At 43.7% G+C, this 20,653-nt stretch overlaps 1 protein-coding gene across 1 annotated transcript in view; it reads right to left on the bottom strand.

Moving 5' to 3' along the window:
- Sptlc1 (serine palmitoyltransferase long chain base subunit 1) overlaps positions 1-19,321 on the bottom strand; it is a 46,284-nt gene extending 26,963 nt beyond the window's left edge. Inside the window, exons 1-5 of the mRNA XM_057787869.1 lie at positions 19,215-19,321; positions 16,031-16,138; positions 15,298-15,392; positions 10,101-10,194; positions 9,495-9,567 (exon numbers count right to left, since the gene is read on the bottom strand). Of these exons, the coding sequence (XP_057643852.1) occupies positions 9,495-9,567; positions 10,101-10,194; positions 15,298-15,392; positions 16,031-16,138; positions 19,215-19,271 (427 nt within the window). The 5' untranslated portion in view covers positions 19,272-19,321. The remainder of the gene's footprint in view (positions 1-9,494; positions 9,568-10,100; positions 10,195-15,297; positions 15,393-16,030; positions 16,139-19,214) is intronic.
- Between the last annotated feature and the right edge of the window lie 1,332 nt (positions 19,322-20,653).

Raw genomic sequence — 20,653 nt, 5'->3', positions numbered from 1 at the left:
TTCTGTGATGGGTCAACAGGGGTAAGTGCAGAACTCGTTTCTCTTGATGTGAGCCTGTGGGTGAACTCCTCCCCACCCCAGGGAGGGAGGCAGCAGGAAAAACCACCAAGGGCATTTCTGTACTACTGACGGCACTGACTTCTGAGTGCAGATCCACCCAGGCCAGTGAGGCCCCAACTATGCATGTAGTAAAACCCAAGCACTACAGTTTCTAACTCATATCAGCAGAGAAGAGACCAGCACTGGGAGGTCTGTGTCCCCCACTCCCTAAAGATTCTGATGCTTCAAGGTACTCCAGCCCTCCGAGAAACTGGAACAGAAGGTCCAACTACTGAGCTATCCAAAGAGCTCATGATGCAACCAGGACCCTGGGAGGTTCAGGCTGGGGACTCATCATTGGGTGTACATTCAGACAACTCTGAGACTGTTCCACACCTGCAATGTCTCCGCTGACAAACATGAGTAAGAGCCACGCCTTCCTCAAGGGACTTCTTGGAGGACAATCATTTAGCATGAATAAAACACTCAGAACAGTGCTGAGCACCAAAGTTTAGGAAAAAGCTTTTACTTCAGAAAAGTCTGGTTATCCCTTATTTTCCAACAAAGTCATGTGAATTGATAGCAGTTAAAGTTTATCTTCTGTAGGGTCACCTGTCCATCCTCATTTACAGTGAGGAAACAGCAACCCCCGTGGTTGTTTTCCAAAGGAAAGATTAGAAAGCAACCAACTTCACAATAGTTCAAATTCAATTTGCCATATTTTCTGTTAAGAACTTTGTACTTTTGAGTAAATACTATTCTTTTCCCTGTTTTTTTTTCCCCCTAGCTATCCGGGAACTGGCTCTGTAGACCAGGTTCACTTTGAACTCACAAAGATCCACCTGCCTCTGCCTCCTGAGTGCTGCGATTAAAGGTATGTGCCACCACTGTCCATCCTAATAACTACTATTCTTTAAAAAATATTCCAGGGCAACCGAGAAAGCTCAGCAGGTAAAGGTACCTACCTGCTGCTAGCTGGATGACCTGAGTTTGAGCCCCAGGATGCACATGGTGGCAGGGCAGAACTGACTCCTGCAAGTGCTTCCTAACCTCCTATAGGGTGTGGTACACACCGCTGCCCAAACATAAATAAGTGAAAACTCCTGAGAAGGAGAAGATATTAGCTTGTCCACTTAGCAGACAGAGGCAAGAAACCTCAAATTAAGGCCAACTTGAACAACTTAGTAAGACCTGATGGAGGAAGGTCATTTGTCAATAAACAAACTGCCTTGGCCCATTTGAGAGGCCATCCCTTAGGTGGGTGGAGTAGACAGAATAGAATGCTGGGAGGAAGAGGAAGTGAGCTCAGATACAGGGCAGCTCCTCTGAGAGACAGACACCATGCTCTCCTCTCCAGAGCAGATGCGATGAAGCTCCGACCCAGGATGGACGTAGGCTAGAATCTTCCCGGTAAGCGCACCTTGGGGTGCTACACACATGAATAGAAATGGGCCAAGCAGTGTTTAAATGAATAGAGTTTGTGTGTTGTTATTTTGGGGCATAAGCTAGCCAGGACCAGGAGCTGGGGTGTGGGAAGAGGCCCACAGCTCCTTCAACAAGGCCTCCTCAAAATAAAACTACAGAAAAGGGTGGGTATAGTATTCACTGGTATAGCGCATGCCCGGTATGTGCAAGGTCCTGGAGTTTAAGTAAGTCACAGCAACACACATGTGCACATATGAACGCATGCACAATTTTTCCTAAAAGTAAAAACAGCAGCACTTTTGTATTCAAATGTCATGAAGAATGTTTCACATCCAGGACACCGTGGGATTCTTACTGAGATGCTCTAAGCTACAAGCCTGAGGACTGCTCCCCACACCTACAAAACCACTGTCTTATGAATGAAGTAAAGCAGCAGCCGATCTAGGAGTCAGAAGAGTGTGTGATCTTCCAGGCCCCAGCCGCAGCCCAGTTGACTAGTCTCACACAAAAAAATGAACGGATGAAGGAAGGCACGGAATGTTCACTGCTGAGCATGCCACATAATGATGCCTTTTGGTCAGGGCAAGACCAAGAAGCCAGTGTGGATTACGTGTAAGTTACAGCTTCTGTGTACCCAAACAGGAAAGCACTGGAACAAGCAGTCACAGCCCACCCTCCTGAACACACAGGACCTGACTACCCCAGAGGGAGATGAGGTTCTGAGCTCTAAACCATAAATAAGCGGGAGGGAAAGAGTCTAGTCATGACTTTCTATTTACTTGTAAACCACAATTAACATTCATAGCTGTACAAAGTAGCAGATATCTTGTGTGATCTGTAAACATGAAATGTGTGTTGTGAGCTGGCCACTGCAAGAACTCAGTGTTCAGTTCCCTCTGCCTATCTTCTGGGAGGAAGGCCACATTTATTCTAAAAACTGGCAAACTTTAGCTTAATCACTGCTCCACTGTCTGTATTAATCATCTAACAAATATGTTATGACAAATGATAAAAAAAAGAGCATTAAAAAGCAAACAAAGTTATTTTGCATGTGGGGGGGTACAGGTGTACCATGGTGCATGTGTCATGGTCAGAAGATGACTTAAAAGAGTCAGCTCTCTCTTCCTACCATGTATGTTCTAGGGATCTACCTCAGGCCTTGGGACTGGGCAGTCCATGCCTTTACCCACTGAGCCATCTTGCAGGCCTGGGAAGATACTTGAGCAAGCAAAGTTACTTCTAGTAAAAGTACAGTAGCTTGTTATGGATTAATCTTTTGTACACTGTGAAGATGTGTCTTTGCCAAAGCACTTTCTGATTGGTTCAATAAAAGAGCTGACTGGCCAATAGCTAGGCAGTTAGAAGTTGGTTGGGTCCTGTGGATTTAAAGAGATCACAGGGAAGGAGGGTGCAGTCATGAGCAGTCAGCAGTCAGAGACAGAGGAGGCAGGAGATGAACATGCTGTGCTGAAAAGCAGAACTGCCACATGGCAGAGTGTACATAAGAAATATGGGTTAGTTTAAACTGAAAGAGCTAGTCAGCAACAACTCTAAGCCATCAACCGGGCATTATAAGTAACAAGAAGTCTCTGTGTGGTTACTGGGGAGCTGGCAGTCCCAACAAAAAACTTGGCCTACAAGTAGAGCACGGATTTCCACATTGAACCAGAGAAAGCTTAAAAAAAAGGTTCCAAGCACACAAAAATAGAGCCAAGTGTGGCTTTCTAGTCTCACAGTGTCAAGGCAGCGCAGTACAGAGACGAGTTTCTCAGCAGCTGCCTGTGGGATGGAGTCAGCCATGGCCCCTACACTGGCACCATGCACTAAGCCTAGTCCCACCGGTGGCTGACACAGCAGTTCAAGATTCATCTCATGATGAGAAAACAATACAGATGCTCAAAAAAGACAGATCCAGACAAAAGAAACCTCTAAACGGTCACAGTGTGTTTAAAAAGGTACAGAGGCTTTGCAGAGAAAAAAGACATAGACAGTCATAGAAAAAAACAATTTAAAAATAATAAAGTCCTTAAGAAAGGAGTAAAGTAATTACAGAGAAAAAAAAAGCCAGATAAAAATGGAAACTACACAGAAGTCTAGACACCATATGTTGTTGTGTTGTCTTTGGATTTTTGATTGCTGATGAACAAACAACAGCTGCTGAGAGACAACGATTGTGAATGGTTCTGGTTTAAACCAGAAATTTAAAAATGTCTTGACTTCAAAATGGAAGTCAAAAGATGTGTTGCTTTGAGAAAGAGTTAGTGCTTCTGTTCCCACAGAAAACAAAAGACTGTGGATTCATTTAAGGTTAAAGATGATCAGGTTTGATAGAGAAAGACCCCCCTGAAAAACCCTGGCTACAGACATAAAGAAATAAATCTAGAAAAACTACAAGACATGTAACCTACTCGGGCATAAAACAACAACAACAAAAAATCATCTTTGGCTAACTTGTGTACAATACACAGTCATACTTGTATTAATGCAGATATGTATGTTACCTTTAAAAGTTTATGTATTTTCAGAGCAAGGGCAGCGGACATCAATAAAATCAGAAGGCGCAGGTAATCCAACATCTCAAAATCACCTTCGCTGCAGTTTCCTCAATGTTCTATATCCAGAACAGCCTCAAGACTGCTAGGCGATATGATCCAGCCTCACAGACTACTCTAGCCAAGACTTGATCATAATCCTATTTTTTTCTCAGGGTTCCCCAAAAACTCCAGCACCACCAAACAAGAGGAAGCAGTCTAGAGAAAAACAATGCCCACATTCCCAAAAGATGGGTTATGGCTGTTGTCATGGGGTGGGAGGTGTTTAAAAATTGTTATTGATCATGGACCAAAAAACCACAAAACACCTAAACAGAAAAGTTAGATACAAGGATCACTTAATGAAAGAAAAAAGGGGATATGGTATAGAAATGATGGGATAAAAGGGTAGATTATTGAATCTACTTTAATTCAAAAAATAAATATTAATCTCAAAATCTTTTACATTGGTATGAATTTTGGTTTATTGGCATAAATTTAAAGTTATTTTGCTTACTGTATGTATATTTCTACTCTTTTTTGAGGCAAGCTGCTTCTGTAGCTCACTTAAAAATGTATAATTAAGAAATACAGGTTAGTAGTTAGCTACCTATAATAATCAAACTTATATTAGGTATGTTTTAAAGGTTAAAGAGATATACTTAGGCAGATGGTCTTCAAACACGACAAAGACTTATAGAATATGGCTTTAAAATGTTTTAATACCAAGGTTTTTTTGACAGTGAGACACATCTGCTCCTTGGAGCACAAATTTACTTCAGAAAAGATGAAGGGCACTGAAGAAACTGCATATGGAGTTTGCCTTCTTTATGGCAAAAGTTAGCCATTTAGGCAACAAAACTGCTCTAGCCTCAAGTGCTAAGAGTATACTGTCCAAACTGGACCAGAAGGACGCAAAAGAAAGTGACTGCTAACATTGCCAAGACAAGGTAGAAAGTCCTTCAAAATTCCCTGCTTCTCAGAAATGTCTGTCAAATACATTAGGCCTGTAGGTCAAAGTTGGTTAAGCCAATATTACAGATGAACTTTAGGTGACCATCTAGTCGCCAGATGTACTTGTTATTAAGTAACATTACAGCCTTCTGGGGCCTTTGATAGAGTTAAAAACTAAATAAAGTTTTCCTTAATTATGGTAAAAGATAAATTAGGTATAAAACTTTAGACTCTAAGATAAGATAGATAATTTTGCCAAATACAAAAAGGACTGGATATTGTAACTGTAATTCTCACTTGGTAACTGTTTTCGTTGTACATAATTTGACTATGTTAAAGTTAAAACCTTCCTTTTTAATTAGACAACAGGGGGAAATGTTACGGGATAATCATTTTATATACTGAGAAGACGTGTCTTTGCCAAGGTGCTTTCTGATTGGTTTAATGAAAGAGGCGACAGGGCAATACCTAGGCAGGTACAGGTTAGGTGGGATTCGGCAACCAAATGAGAGCACAGGAAGAAAAAGAGTGGAGTCATGAGGAGTCACCAGCCAGAGACACAGAGGAAGCAGGAAATGAACATGTCACGGTGAAAAAAGGTACCACTGCATGGCGGAGCATAGATAAGAAATATGGGTTAATTTAAGTTGAAAGAGCTAGTTGGTAACAATCCTAAGCTATAGACTGAGCATTTATAATTAATAATCACTTTCTGTGTAGCTACTTTGGAGTGGGTTGATGGGACAGAAGATTCTGCCCACAGCAATTTGTTCATTATCTACAAGTTAAGAGATGATCTACAAGGCAGAGATCGTTGAAAACAGATGCCCAAATGATCACCAAGGAGGGGAAAGTATCAAATTAAGAGCAACCTTTGTGGGCATAGGGAAAGTATAGAGAAGAGGAGGCTCCCCACATCTGCTATAGGGCTCAGTGCAAAGGGTGGCAGCCATGTGCTTGCACCCTCAGGGTGATTCAACTGCAGGGCTATTGCAGAGGTCTGAAATTCAGTCTGAGATGACCCAAGTAGTTTCCTCTGATTTTACTAAATGCTAAAATTCTAAAGCAGGTCACTATAATTATTCATATAATTCTTTCAGAATAAGGGAAGAAATCACTCGCCTGCCATGTGGCAGCACGGGTGGGAAAGAGTTGCCCTTCCCTACACATAAAACCTGAGGTAGGTGGAAGAGCTGGTCCTACCTCTCACCAGCTGGAGCACTGGAGAGAGTAGCTCCTAGGCACACCTGGACTAGAGCTGGCCTTGAAGGTACAGGTGTGAGAGAACTGACCTTGAGGATGTGAAAGCAAGAGAACTGGCCACGCCCCTTTCTCTTCGCTGTAAGAGGTTAACTAACCAGGAGGGCTCATCCTGGTGGGGAGTACGAGGAGAGCTGGCTGGCTGACCCAACTCTGCAACTACCAAGGCCCAGAACCAGGGTTACGAGCTGGCCCATCTCAACATCCACCCCATCTGTGATCTGCTGGAGCACGTGAAGGGACCAGTCCTGCAGACCCAAAGCTGCAGGATTCCACAACACAGGGCAACAACAGGATCACCAAGAGGAGTTCCAGTGAGGGCAACATTGAGAGTGTAACAGAAATCAGGGGCCTCGAACCAGACCAATGACTCTGCAGCAAATATATGCAAGTGAAGATGTATGGACAAAAGTGTTTACTGTGTGACCCACTGTGTCACACTGCAGCTTCCATGATGAGGCTGTTTTCTTTCTTTTTTTCGTTTTTTTCCTCTTAAATTTTATTTTAGGGGTGGGGGAAGGTTTCAAGGCTAGAGGGCAGAGACAAAGGAACTGGGAAATGAATGAGATGGAGACGCATGATGAGAAAGACACAAAGAATAATTCAAAAAGAAAGTTTTAAAAAAAACAAACAGAATGAGGTGAGAGAAACCAACCAACAAACCAGGAAAAAAAAAGTTGCTAGAAAACAGAAAAAGAAAGAACAAAGACTGCATGTGCACGCACAGAGGAAACAACTGAACAAGGAATGAACCAACCAGGACCATTACACAGCTGCCCTGAGTCACGTGAGCCTGCAGCCCTGGTCAACTGAGCCTTCAGTTGTGGTTTTAGGACAGATGGGAGTTGCTTGCTTGCAAGTATTTATAAACTGTATTTTCACTATCTGCTGTGGGTGGCCATTCAGAAACCCAAACAATCAAATCCAATTTAAATCTAAAATACACTCATTTGGGGGATGGAGTACAGCTGAGGGGAGAAGTGTGTGCTCAGAGCACAAGGCTGTAGTTTGTTCCAAGCATCACAAAAACCCAGACACATTCACATCCACATGAAAGCACAGCCCACACCAACTACAAAGCTATTGGCGACCGACACCTGCTTGGCAAAGGGAAAGTGCATTGGACAGTCACTGAGTCCGTAGAACACACTCCGGGACAGGTCCGACACTCAGGCATAACTGGCGCGCAAAAACAAACTCTGGGTTTTTTTTTTTTTGGAGGGGGGCAGGAGAGCGGTGGGCTTTGTTATTTTGTTTTGCTTTGTTTGGACATTTCTTTTTGTCTTTCCTTTCCCCCCTTTTGAGAGAGAAAATAAACATAAACTTCGGTAGGATCTGGGAGGAGTTGGGGGACGGAACATAATCAAATATAAATATACTGCATAAAAATTTTTAACTAAAAAAATTGAAAAAGCAAACAAAAACTAGAGCAAAGAACAATGTGTAAAACAGTTCTATTTTTACAAAAATGGGTGAAACATGCACATACAGAAATCATCCATATATGCTTAAGAGGAGCCTGTGCATGGCAAACAAGTGACTGACAGTTGCTGACTGTGGGGCAGATGGCAGCTGGAGGCCTGGCCTGAAATCTGCATCTGAACCAGATTACTTGGTGAGGAGCGCTAACTCAACAGTCTTTGCTCGACGCCTGACAAGCGACAGAGAGGGAGAACTGGGCCGTTTAAACTACGTTTTCACAGCTCTGGGAAAATTAGGCTTAAAGATTTGACCCCTCCTCTGAGAGCAATATATCTCAATTCCTTCCCAGGTTAACTCCTAAGGAGCAGTGAGGGTTCACAAATGAAAGCTACCACAGACTCTGAAGAAAGCAGTTTTTGTACTCAGACAAACTCACAGAGAGCAAGCCTCGTGAATCAGGTGACAGCCACCAAGTCCCTAAAAAAGCAGCTTTTCCTGTTTTCTAGTCCTATGAAAGTAAACACGTCCCTACCAGTGAAGAGCAGCAAGCTGCCCTGCTTGCCGTAGACTAGACTCTAGGGAGTGGGAGTCTCGGGGCTGAGCTCAGTCCTCTGATCCTGCCACTCGAGTCTGAGCTGGAAGCTGGGACACCAGGCCCAGGCTTAGGGTAGAAATCCGCGAACTGTGTGACTACAGAGAAAATGTAACTACCTGGGCATCCTTTCTCTTCTAAACAGTCGGATGATGGGGGGGAAGAATCTCTGAGTCCTAGCTCTCGGATTCAGGACACCAGCTGTCCTCATCTGTTCCAGCATGAAAAAGGCAACCATCAAACAAAGAAACAAAGGAAGGGTCTCTTTCATAAAAACATGTTACCCACTGGGATTAAGACACCGAAACTCCATAAGTGGAAATGAGACGGCCTGGCCTCCTAAACCAGAAGGCTAGTTCCAGGGTTTAGCCACCAGAACACTGACTGGCATTCCAGAAGCAGAGGGCAATGTACATAGTGAAGTCTCTGAAGGCTGAGTTGGGAAGCTTCTGGTACTTGCTATCTTGTACCACCTAAGGACTCAGGGAGCCTGTGCCAGGGTCTCACACACAAAGACATGAGTGACTCTTCACCTCCATCGCAGAAAGAAAAAAAAAAGCTACAACCTCAACCCAGTAAATGTGTTCTCGCCTTTCTCTGTGGTCCTGACTGCCCAGGGCTTTTCATCAGCCCTGCCTATAGACCAGGTACAGCCTGCTGTTAGTGCTTGCCAGTAGACAGTGGGAAAGTCAGGCACAAGGCCACCTGTCCTGTGGGAACGGCACTGTTGCCTGCCCTTTCATTCCACAACATGGTGACACTAGACACGGATCGCCACAGGACTACAAAGAGCAGGCCCCAGAAGCTGGACCTTTCACCCAACAACTGGAACGCACAACTCAGTCTCCCCTAGCCCCAGGCATCAGGACTCCGGCAGCACGCCCTCTCAGGGCACATCCTCAGGCCCGACAGCTCTTCCCCTATAGCTTCTACCACGCTCCCAAACACAACTAACTGAAAAGCAAGAAAACGCACGCACTCAGCTTGAGGGTTAAGAATGCTTCCTAAGGGGCTGGAGAGATGGCTCAGTGGTTAAGAGCATTGCCTGCTCTTCCAAAGGTCCTGAGTTCAATTACCAGCAACCACATGGTGGCTCACAACCATCTGTAATGAGGTCTGGTGCCCTCTTCTGGCCTGCAGACATACACGCAGACAGAATATTGTATACACAATAAATAAATAAATATTTTTTTTAAAAAAAAGAATGCTTCCTAAGGAGCTGCGAATGCAAACTGATCTTTCAATGGGGTCTGAAAAAGAATGTGACTTACCAAACGTGCCATAAAATCCTCGTGGTCCACAGGTACCCACGCCATACTTCTTTAAAGATGCTAAAGCTGCGGCCTTTATGGAAGCAAATGTGATAATGATTTCTTCTGTGTGGTCCTGACGACCCTCCCCCGCCGCCAACTTTCCTTTCTTCCCTTTATCATAATTCTAACAAGCCCAGGCAACACTTCCCTCCTCTTTCCCTCTCCTACCTTCCCCCCTTTCTTGTAACTACAGCAGTTCTAATGGGGTTTAGGAAACAGACTAGGGAGACACAGGACTGAAGCACAGAGAGGTGACATTGCCTACCTCTAAAAGCCCAAAGACCACTAGTTTCTCCTGAGGATCTGCAAGTCCCAGTCCTAACAGGAGCTAGGAAACTTGTGGATGCTCTCTCACTACTGCCCGGGTCAGGCTTCCTAGGTTCTCTGGGTGTCACCCACACTGAGCCCACCCGACACATCTGCCCTGAATGGTTCAAGTCCAGATTTTGATCCCAACAGACCCCGTAGTGTGAAACTGTCCCTCTCAGATGACCCCACCTGACTTTTATGTCATTTCTGCAGCTAGCAAGGTCCTGATCCACTTCAGTATCAAGCACTACTCACCTTAACCCGAGGGTTGGCCAGCAACCCAAGAAAATTAAAGGATGCAAAGTTTACACATTCTTTTCCATTGACCACGATGTTGTGGGTTGGAGGGCTGGGGAAAGAGACAGAGAGGGGTTTACTTCAGCACCCATCTGAGCACAGGAGGGCAGGCACAGCACAGTTATGCAGTCAGACCACTCTATCTGCCCTCCATCCCTTTCCTTTGTACTTTTTCATAAATTAGAATGGTAAATTTAAAGTCAAACATCTTCCTATTAGCTCTGTTCTTTAATAAGCTCCCTGTACTTAAAAAAGAGTAAGATGGTGGGGAGTTGTGGGAAAGCCAGCTCTTTGTTGATGTAAGAAGACAGCACAACATGACAGAACAGACAGAGGCCATCAAAGCATGGGCCAAGCGAGGAGAGGGATTGTGCCCAGAACTGTGGCTTCAGTGACACTGCTGACGCCTGTTTGTGGTGAGCCAGAAAGGACTGCGCACTGCTCTCAGACACTACTTATTTATTTTTAACAGAACTGATAACTCATGAGAAAAGAGGTACAGAATTCTAGAAAGCCAGAGAAGAGACTACCTGAAATCAACTCACAGCACTAACATACAAAATGAGAGAAGACTCAGGGAGGCAGAGGCAGGAGGAGCTTCATGAATCCGAGGTTAGCCTGGTCTACATAGTGATTTCCAGGTCTTTCAGCACTACACAGAGAGACCCTGTCTAAAGAAAACAAAGCAAAGCAAAAAAGAGCCTACAGAAATATGAAAGAGCACATAAGGACGAGGAGAGTAGCGGAAAAGTTACAAGTCCCGTGAGCAGACAGTCCAGAAAAAAAGAGTGGAGAAAAAACCAAAACAAAATAAGACACACGTAGCAGGTGGCAGGGAGGTAGTCATCTCTGCTCTCTGTCACTCATCCGGCAGTCAAGCAGACAGAAAAATGTCTGAGATACAATGTCTCAGCAACAATAAAATGCACGATGCAATGGATGTAAGACACCCTGAAATAAATAAAACGTTTGCTTTATTAAAAAACACTAAAAATACATGTCATGATATTTAGTATTATAAAACACTGGTATTTTCACTGGGCCTCACTTTCTCATGATGGCCTCAAACTTACTATGTGGCCCAGGCTGCCCTTCAGTTTCTGAACTCCTCCTGTCTCTGCCTTCCAAGTGGTATGACTGTCTACAGCTGTGAGCCACCACACCCAGCAACACTGTGTACTCTAATATATAATATGGGCAAAACCTAAAAGACACAAAGCAAATCTCAGCAAGGACACAGGAATTGTTCAGAAAGGAACACACTTTCCAACAAGAAAGCAATCAATCACAAAGCACTAAAGACAGACAGTCCAAAGAAAGCGACGTTCTTGGTTTAAAAGGGAAGAGAAAGCTTTTTAAAAATCAAAATAAAAAATTGAGAGCATTCAGGTATCAAAGGCAAGTGCTAAGAGCTGGTGACTGCTCAGTGGTCGAGGTGCTCACCACAAAGTCCGACGGCCTGAGTCGATCCCCGAGACCGACTTCTGAAAACTGTCCTCTCAGCTCCGCAGGCATGCTGTGGCATGCACGTGGATGCATGTACACTTCAAATGGAAATAATGTTTAAAGTGTCAAACTCTTTTAACAGCACATAGTAAAAGTAGGGGCTATAGCTGGACAGATCTTAAGAAGAACTTACACCCCTCTGCAGAGATCATTACCCCTTGTCTACACTTTCTAAAGCTTTAAAGCAACAAAACACTTCAGGTGCAAACCCATCCCAAGCAGAGAGGAGGTGGCAGTGCTTGCGCCTTTCCCAGGCCACAGGACAATGCTCATTTATGTGAGAAGTAGATACAGTATTTTTCAAAATCTACAAATCTGCATGTCTGCTCCTAAGGTATAAGAAAAAGACGGAATCCTCACTAGAAAAAGTAAACGCTTAGAACTGAGTTCAAATAAATTGGTCAATCTTAAAAATGCAAAAAGAAGGCAAATCCCTCGTAGAACTCAATTTAAAAAACACTGTTGAAGAAATGACCCTGGATAAAGTTCAGTGTGGGTATTTAAACTCTTAAGATAAGAAGGATATACAAATTGATAAGACTATCCAAATTATGTAGACAATGACGGCATTGTCTTTGAGAACAGAAACCAAAGTTGCATCATACTTTCTTACTGCCAACCTTATCACAAAAGACAACAGTGTGTGCAATGACTTCACTTACATTAACAAAATCAGTCACACTATCACCTACGAGGCCCTGGATCACATCACGTGTAGACTCCCTACTCACGAAACTACTGAACTGTTGGTGAAAATGACATACAATGCGCAATAAAATACAGGCAGGCAGACACTGGTGAGAACCTGACATGCTGACAACCTCAAAGTAGAATATGTGACCCATAGTAATTAGGGCATGTACTAGTATTTCCTAGTGACAAAGCTGATACATAATATGTAAAGGTGAATTCCAGATTCTTTTTCTTTTATTTTTTGGTTTTTCGAGACAGCGTTTCTCTGTGTAGTCCTAGCTGCGCTGGAATTCGTTCTATAGACCAAGTTGTCCTCAAACTCACAGAGATCCACCTGTCTCTGCCACCTGAATGCTGGAATTAAAGGCATGCGCCACAGAATTTCAGATGCCAGGGAACTTAAAAGACACTCTAAAACAGACAGAAGCAAATAAAGAAGAGTCTCAGTCATCTAAGGGAAGGAGACGCATACTACCAGCTGCTATAGCATGGATGTAAGTCACTGAAGTCACTAAGCTCAGCAGATGAGCTACACACAAAGCATCACACTTTGCACACTTTCATTCTTATGAAATGCCTACAAAGTCCAGTCTGCTCATAGGGCAGATAAATACTGTCAGGGCCTGGGCAGGAAGTGGGGCAGGAAGGAAAAGCTTGGGTTTACTTGAGGAGGAAAGAAAATGTTCTAGAATTAGAAAGTGGTGATAGTGGCACACCTCTGTAAATACAATAACACTTACTTATTTTAGCTGAATAGTTTAAAAGAATGAATTTTGTGATATGTGGATGTTCAGTAAAGCGTGATTTTAAAGAATAAAACTAAACACTTTCATGCCAAATTAGTATGTAAGCAAACAGGCATTACATCAACAGCAGTTAAGACATAGTTTCTCAACATCATGAGAAACAGCCTCATGACAAGATCCAGGTTCCATACCTACCACCACAAAAACTTGTAAAATCACCAGCGTGTTTGGTTGGGAAGATGGCTCAGTGGTGAAGAGCCTGCTGCTCCATTGTGTAGACCAGAGTCCAGATCCCAGCATCCAAATTGGGTAGCTTACAAATGCCTGCCACTTTAGCTCCAAGGGACCCAACAACCTTTTCTGGCCACCACAGGCCCCCACACATACAAACACTTCTGTATAGTCTCTCTCTCTTTCTCTCTCTTTATCACACACATAGACACACAAACATGTACACACACAGAGAGAGAACTAATCAAACTGAAAAAATTAAAAACTAATTACTGTGTTGCCTCTTCCTAGTTCTCTACCACTGAGCTACAATCTCAGTTCATTTGTTATTATTATTTTTTAAAAAAGTAATTTATGGAGACAGGCTTTGAAGTCACTCTGTAGCCCAGGCAGGGCTTGAACCTGAGATGCACCCGACTCAAGTCTCTTGTATTGCTGGAATTCCTATGCCAACAGGCCTGGTCTCTTGTAGCTTTTATAAGCAATGTACATAATGCACTTGATTTTGTTAAAAACTGTTGGAAAAAAAACAATGATGGATAGTGAGGATCAGTAGAGTACATGAATGTGAAATAAACACAAACTGAAGAAAAGCACAAGACATAGTCCAGACTCTTAGGAGTCTGTCTGTACTCCAATGACATAAAGGAGAAAATTAAAGAAAGACCCGGAACAGTCAAGTGCCTATAATCCCAGTGCAGTGCTGGGCTGTTCAGACAGGAAGATCTCTGGGTCAGGCAGCCTAGCCAAACATCAGTGACAGCTTTTCAGGCAGGAGACTTGTCTCAAGGGAGTAAGGCAAGAGCAGCAGGAAAAGACACTCGACCGTTGACCTCCAAATATCCACATATGTCAGCACTGGATATGTGTACCTTACCTGCTTACCCACTCTGGGAGAGAGACAGACAGAGGGAGAGGAATGGGTGGAGGAAGGGGAAAAGAAGGGGCCAATGTTTTCAAGCCAACAGACAAAATTATAAGGCTTCTCTGAGCAGCAAGAGCAGGACAGGGAGTTCTAGAAGAAAAAGAAAAGAAACCTAACGGATGGCATGACTGAACAATGGAGATGTACAGTACTGGAGGAAGACACAGATGGAATGCAGACTGTCGAGCCCAAAAGTAAACCAAGGATGACGTCAATGCTAAGAAAACAAAGAGAAGTGTATGATAAAGTAGTCACTCAGCACGGGCTTCTTTAGTGGCAATATGGCCAGAGACAGAAAACTGAAGCAGAGCACAATCTACAGACACGCCATGCTGCAGCTAACAGGGAATGGAGGAACAGGACAGTGCACACAGCTGAGATGTGTACGGCTAAGCTTCAGGCTCTTCCTGCAGGTACCCCAGGTGCTGAGACAGTAGAGGACCACAGCAGGCCACTGTACTTGCTCTAGACCACCTTTTCCTAATCTATGCAGAGACCAGATAGTGAATGCTGGAGTCCTGGGGACATTGAGATCTGCTGTGTTTATAGTCAGTCTTTAGTTCCACCACCAATCAAAATAAAAAAACAAAACAAAACAACAACAAAAAACCTCAGAAGAACAAAGGGGAATCAAGAAACAACAGAGGGGGCTGGAGAGATGGCTCAGTGGTTAAGAGCACTGACTGTTCTTCCAGAGGACCCTGGTTCAATTCCCAGCACCCACACGGCAGCTCACAACTGTCTGAAGATCTTGTTCCAGGGGATCTGACACCTTCATACCAATGCACATAAAAAGTAAAGTTAAATAAACCATAAAAATATTAAAAAAAAAAAAAAAAAGAAACAACAGAGTATGAGTTAGGGGAGAAAGAGAATGTGTTTTAAGGAAAACAAAAAGATAATCTTCAATTCCCAAATTAGAGTTCAAAAGATTCCCAGGCCACCCCTTGAAGAAAATTGTCTTCATCTAATAAGGGAATACCACCCTTCACACGCTTGGCAACAGAACTAAAGCCAGGCCAATCACTCCAAGCAGCAAGGCCAAGCAAGTCACCCGGAAACGATGTTGTAGTTGAGAGCAGGATGATTTTTTGAGACAGGAGGGACGAGAGGTTCTGGCTGCCACTCTTCAATCAGTTCTTCCTTTTCCTACAGAAAAAGAGGTGTTAGAGCGTGAGTGGCTCAGCACGAGTCACCTCACACTGGCTCTGGTGATGCCAAACTGCAACATTGCAACAATGAACGGCGTGCCACAAAAACACCCCTGCCAGCTGTTGTGGAGAGCGAAGGCCATCCTTCTTGTGTTCTGGGTACTTCCCACTCTTACTTCTTTCCTTATTACAGCTCATCCCCTTTCTTATGCAGTTTTTGGGTAACTTGACAACTTAAAAATCTCATTTCTATGTTTAGGATTTCTTCCATCTTACCACACATAACACAAAAAAGTTCTAATTGGGATGTGGGTATTTCCAACTCTGAATACCCTTTCTGAAGACCACATGGAGGACTCTCCTCTCGGCCTCAAGGACAGCTCACATAACCTGTGTGCAGACACTGGAGTCCAGGAGCTGCACATGCGCCTCTCAAGCCATCTCCCAGCAGGCTGCAGTCTCCTCCAGTGAGGCTTTATGCCTCTTTCCTCAAACTTCATCTACTCCGATGTTCCTTACTGCCTGCTCTTCTTATAGTCAACGTTTTAACATCCACTACAGAGTCAAGTTTCATTCTGCTTTAGAAAGATGATGTAGCTGCAACATACCTTGAATAAAACAAGCTTCATTTCTTACCTTAGCTGTAAGGTCAGAACGCTCCTGCAACTTGTAGGTTTTAGAGAAAACCAGTCTGATTATCCAAAGTATTAGAATTCCTTCCAGAATGAGATGGTATGCTGGAGCCTATGCGGGAGAAAAGCAAAGAAGGAAAGCAGTCACTTCAAAGGCTGCAGGGAAATTGAGTCCACCACAGTGCTGCCTCTCTGGAGGGTTGTACTATGACTGCACACACCTCACTGCCAGGGCTTCCGTAAGGGCCCTTCATGCCTTTCCCACCTTAACAACCGGCAGTTACTCCATCACATGAAACCCCCTAGTACTTCAGCTTTAAAACCTTTCCAGTAGTGAAAAAGAGAAAGAGGTAAGACCTGACAACCCCAACAGTTAAAACAACTCTCATGTCTTTCAGATAATTTACACTTTTACTGGCAAGAAATGTGTATAAGGAAACTGCACACACCTAAACACACCTGTACCCACCATGGAAAAGCTAATAAAACTACGTGCAAACCAGCTTCCATAACTCTTAAAGTTTTGCACATCTTATTGTATTTTCCCTACCCTGCTGCTAAATCTCCTTAGACCTTAGACAATGCAGCGTGGATGGGTGGGGGTGGCAGCAATAAATGCTTAAAGGAAATTGGCTCTCTTTTCTATCATGGGACCCAAAGGATGCCAACCTGTTTCATGATGATAGACACAAAGATATCTTTATTTTTATTAAAATATTTTATTATTTTATGTGTATAGGTATTCTGTCTGCACATGTATGTCTACCTGGCACCTGCAGAGATCAGAAGATTTCCCTAGAACTTGTTACAAATAGCTGTGAGCCACCATGTAGACGCGGGGAAATGAATCCAGAGCCTCTCCCAGAGTGTGGAGCCAGCACTGTAGGATGGAATCTTGGCTAGTCTACTATCTTGTCCTCTACAGAGTTTCAGAATAAAGGCATGGATGAGTTTATGTAGAAGAATCTAGAATCTAGACACCTATAACCCTCCAGTCACTGGCTGGGTTCTCTATTCCAGTGGGTTACCACCAGAAAAATCATTTAAAACAGGCATGTTAATCTGGGTGTGATGGTGCACACCTGTAATCCCAGTACATGGGAAGCACAAGCAGGCAGATCTTTTGACTTTAAGGCCAGGATGGCCTACATAGCTGCACCCTATTTCAAATAAACCACCACACAAAAAGAAACAAAACAGGCCTTTTGTTTTGTTTTGGAGAGAGGTCTCACTACAGAGCCATAGCTGGCCTGGAACTCGTTATGTAGACCAGGAATGCAGGGAGTAAAAGCATAAACCACCATACCTGGTAAACTCAGGCCTTTAAAAGTTAGGCATGATGGTGTGTGTTTGAAATACTAGGAGCATCTGAAGTTCAAGGAGAACCCAGGCTACAGAGTGAGACATTATCTCAAAATATAGCCATGTACTTACAAACTTAAATACTGAATAAATTAGCAATGAGGCAGAAATAAGGGATGACATTTCACCACAGCTAAAAACAAATGAGCAAACAAAAGCCACACCAGACCACAGACTGGAAACCTGCTGACAGTTCTCATGTGAACTTTCCTGTCAATGTGAAAGTACCTTTAAAACTACATAGATGACACGCACATACACATGTGCACATGGATCTTTTTTTTGCAGATATACTTTACAAGCCTCAAATTCTACAAAATACACAGAAACTGAGAACAAGAATAGAAATCTCTACTTAAGATGACCTAAAACTTTTACTGACCCTTCTTAAACATAATTAACTTAAGAGTAAGTCCAGATAACCTTGATTTTCTCAATAATTGAATGATAGCAGGCAAACATCTCTTCAACTCAACAAACCCCATAGAGAAATTACCCTAAGATGAAAAACTAATAGTCTAAAAAATTATTCAAATAATCATAAATACCAGTTTTATTTTTTTCCTCTCTACCTAGGAAATGTGACACACAAAGAATTTTCCGAAGTCTGTGTTGGTCCCTTTTGGGGAGTAGGAAGTCACATTGTACAACAAAAAATTACTAATTTCTTTTAAAAAAATAACAATTATAGTGACTCAGTAGCTATAACTAGCCTAATATTGGACCTCGGTATAGATTAGGAAAATCAAGTACCCTCTGTCTCAAATAATTTTCATGAACAAATTCCCGTTAATCTGAGTTTGGTGCCGTATACTTAATCTCAGCGCTTGGGAGGCCAGGGCAGCCTAGTCTACAAAGTGAGTTCCAGGGCAGCCAGGGCTATACAGAAAAACCCTGTCTAGAAATAGCAAAAGAAACAAAGAAATGAAAGGAAGAAGGGAGGGAAGGTGGCATAGAGAGATGGGAGTGGAGGACGGGAAGAAAGGAAGAGAAATTCCAGATAGTTCTTGCAATGCAGCATTGTCATTCCTCATAAGAAGCAACTTTGAATAACATTATCAAATAAAGTGAAATTTACTTCCAACTAATGTGAGTTCTCTATGCACCGAGATTTATCTGCTCGCTCAAACAGCTTGGTCTCCGGGCTTCAGATTCGTCTGGTCTAATACATACATAGTCACTAGTCATATATGGTCACCGACATTCACATTAAAGTGGTATTACAAACGCATTGCCAGTGCCTATTATCACGTGAAGTTAGAGACGGCCGTGTTGAAGAGGCCCTGAGATAGAAGACACACAAGTTCTATAGGACATAGCAGGGAAGCTCAGTTGTTCAAGAAACAAGCGTCCTCCCAAGACGGGCATTTGTATTATCCTTTTTTTTTTTTTTACATAGCTGAATGAAACCACCATAACCCTTTAACTATTCTTTTAAATATCCTTCAAAACGTTATATATTCATAATATAGAAAACTGTGGGCAAAAGAATGTCTACTCCATGCTCATAAATTCCCAATTATTCCGCCTTCTAAACCACTCTCCCCCGCTCTGGGCAAAGTTTGTAATTTATGATGGGGCATTCCTCACACCTAGATCGCCCACTCCCACAAACCCCGTTTGGCCATCAGTTCCAACTGTGGTTCTGAGGACTCGTGTGTCCTCGGCACCCCTCCCAAGAGCTGCTTTCCTGCGTGACTCCAGGAGCGAGGGCAGCCGAGGCTCTCTCCCCTGCGCTCCCGGGGAGCAGGAAGCACCGTGGAACCGGGCCGCGGGTCGCTAGACCCGGGCCGCGGGTTCACGCGTAGTTCTGGCTACCGACGCACCTCGTACAGCGCCTGCACCATCTCCACCAGCACCCACTGCTCCGCCACCGTCGCCATGGTCAGTCACCCGGCTTCCGGCAGGCGGGTCACAGTCGCATCAAATAGTGCGGCGGCGCGGACTAGTGACGTAACGCCACCTCAGGGCGGGGCCATGGGAAGTTGTGCGTCGCCTCCGCCAGGGTGTGCGTTGTTCCTGAACCAGGACGTGAAGTCGGAGGCTCAGAGCCCTGAGACTCGAATACCTTAGCTCAGTAGACTTTGTGTTGAGAGAATTGGTTCGTGGCCTTTGTTCTTGATGGTCGGCTGTGCACAGGGTTATTGAGATGAACGAAATAAGGCCGGGGGAGATGGGTGACACCTATTTTAATCCCATCTGAGAGGCAGAGGAGCTCATCTCCTGAGTTTTAGGCTAGCCTGCTCTACATGGCCAGTTCCAAGCCAGACTAGGATACACAGTGAGGCCCTGTCTCAAAATAAAAACACACAAAAAAGAAAAAATTAAAACAACATGAGGGAAATACACCCTTCCCCTTTAGAAACAAGGAACCCAGTCATTCAGCATTATTAAAATTAACCCATAGAAATCTACGTAGTTTGTTCCTCAGGGCAAGATGGGGGTCGTCATTTCATAGTGTGGGTATGTCTGGTTGTTGTCATGGTGAAATACACTCAAAATGCTGCGTGAACCTTTAGATGCCAAGTACACCGATTTACACTTCGTGAGACTTGTCCATACGTGCCATGGGTACAGAAGTTTTATTTATTTTTTAAAGTGGGGAGAGAACTAGATTGGGCCTGGAGAGATAGCTCAGTCAGTAAAGAGGACCAGAGTTCAATCCCCAGCACCCTTATAAGGAGAAAAAAAAAAAAAGAGCGATTCTAGTACGGGGAGGTGGAGCAAACAATTATCTGGGGCTCTCTGAAGGAGACTCCAGATAGGAGCTTCCTCCCAACACCAGATTAGGTACAAACCACACCCAAACACCTGTTTTCACGGGGAGATCCTTTATTTAGCAGGGGAGAAAAGTTAAAGTGGCTGCTTTCTGACTTGGGCAGAAAACAGCAGCTACTGACCTCACAGGTGTAATTTTTAAGAGGAGGAAACGGGGAGGATTGTGTTAAATTGGGCTGGGATATGGTAGTAAGAAAATAGGGAAAAGGGGGAAGGGACATTTGTTCCAGAGGGACAAAGGACTGCCTCAGGATAGAGAGGAGTCAAACGTGGCACCTGGCGAAGGCGGTTTACAAAGGTCAAGAGGGAAACTCCGTGTTAGGATGAGGTGTTTTTAATTGGGCATGTTAATTAGGCGTACCAAAAGGGACTTTTGATTGCTGGAGTTTGACAGCCTCAGGAGGAGATGGTAGTCAAATAAGGTAATAGACCTTGGTGACTAGCTTTAGGAATGTAATTTAACAATTTTTAGCAAGGCAGAGGGAAT

This window comes from Chionomys nivalis, chromosome 13 (assembly GCF_950005125.1).
Source record: "Chionomys nivalis chromosome 13, mChiNiv1.1, whole genome shotgun sequence".
Lineage (NCBI taxonomy): Eukaryota > Metazoa > Chordata > Mammalia > Rodentia > Cricetidae > Chionomys > Chionomys nivalis.
The sequence above is the reverse complement of the archived record's forward strand: the minus strand, read 5'-3'. Positions and strand labels throughout refer to the sequence as shown.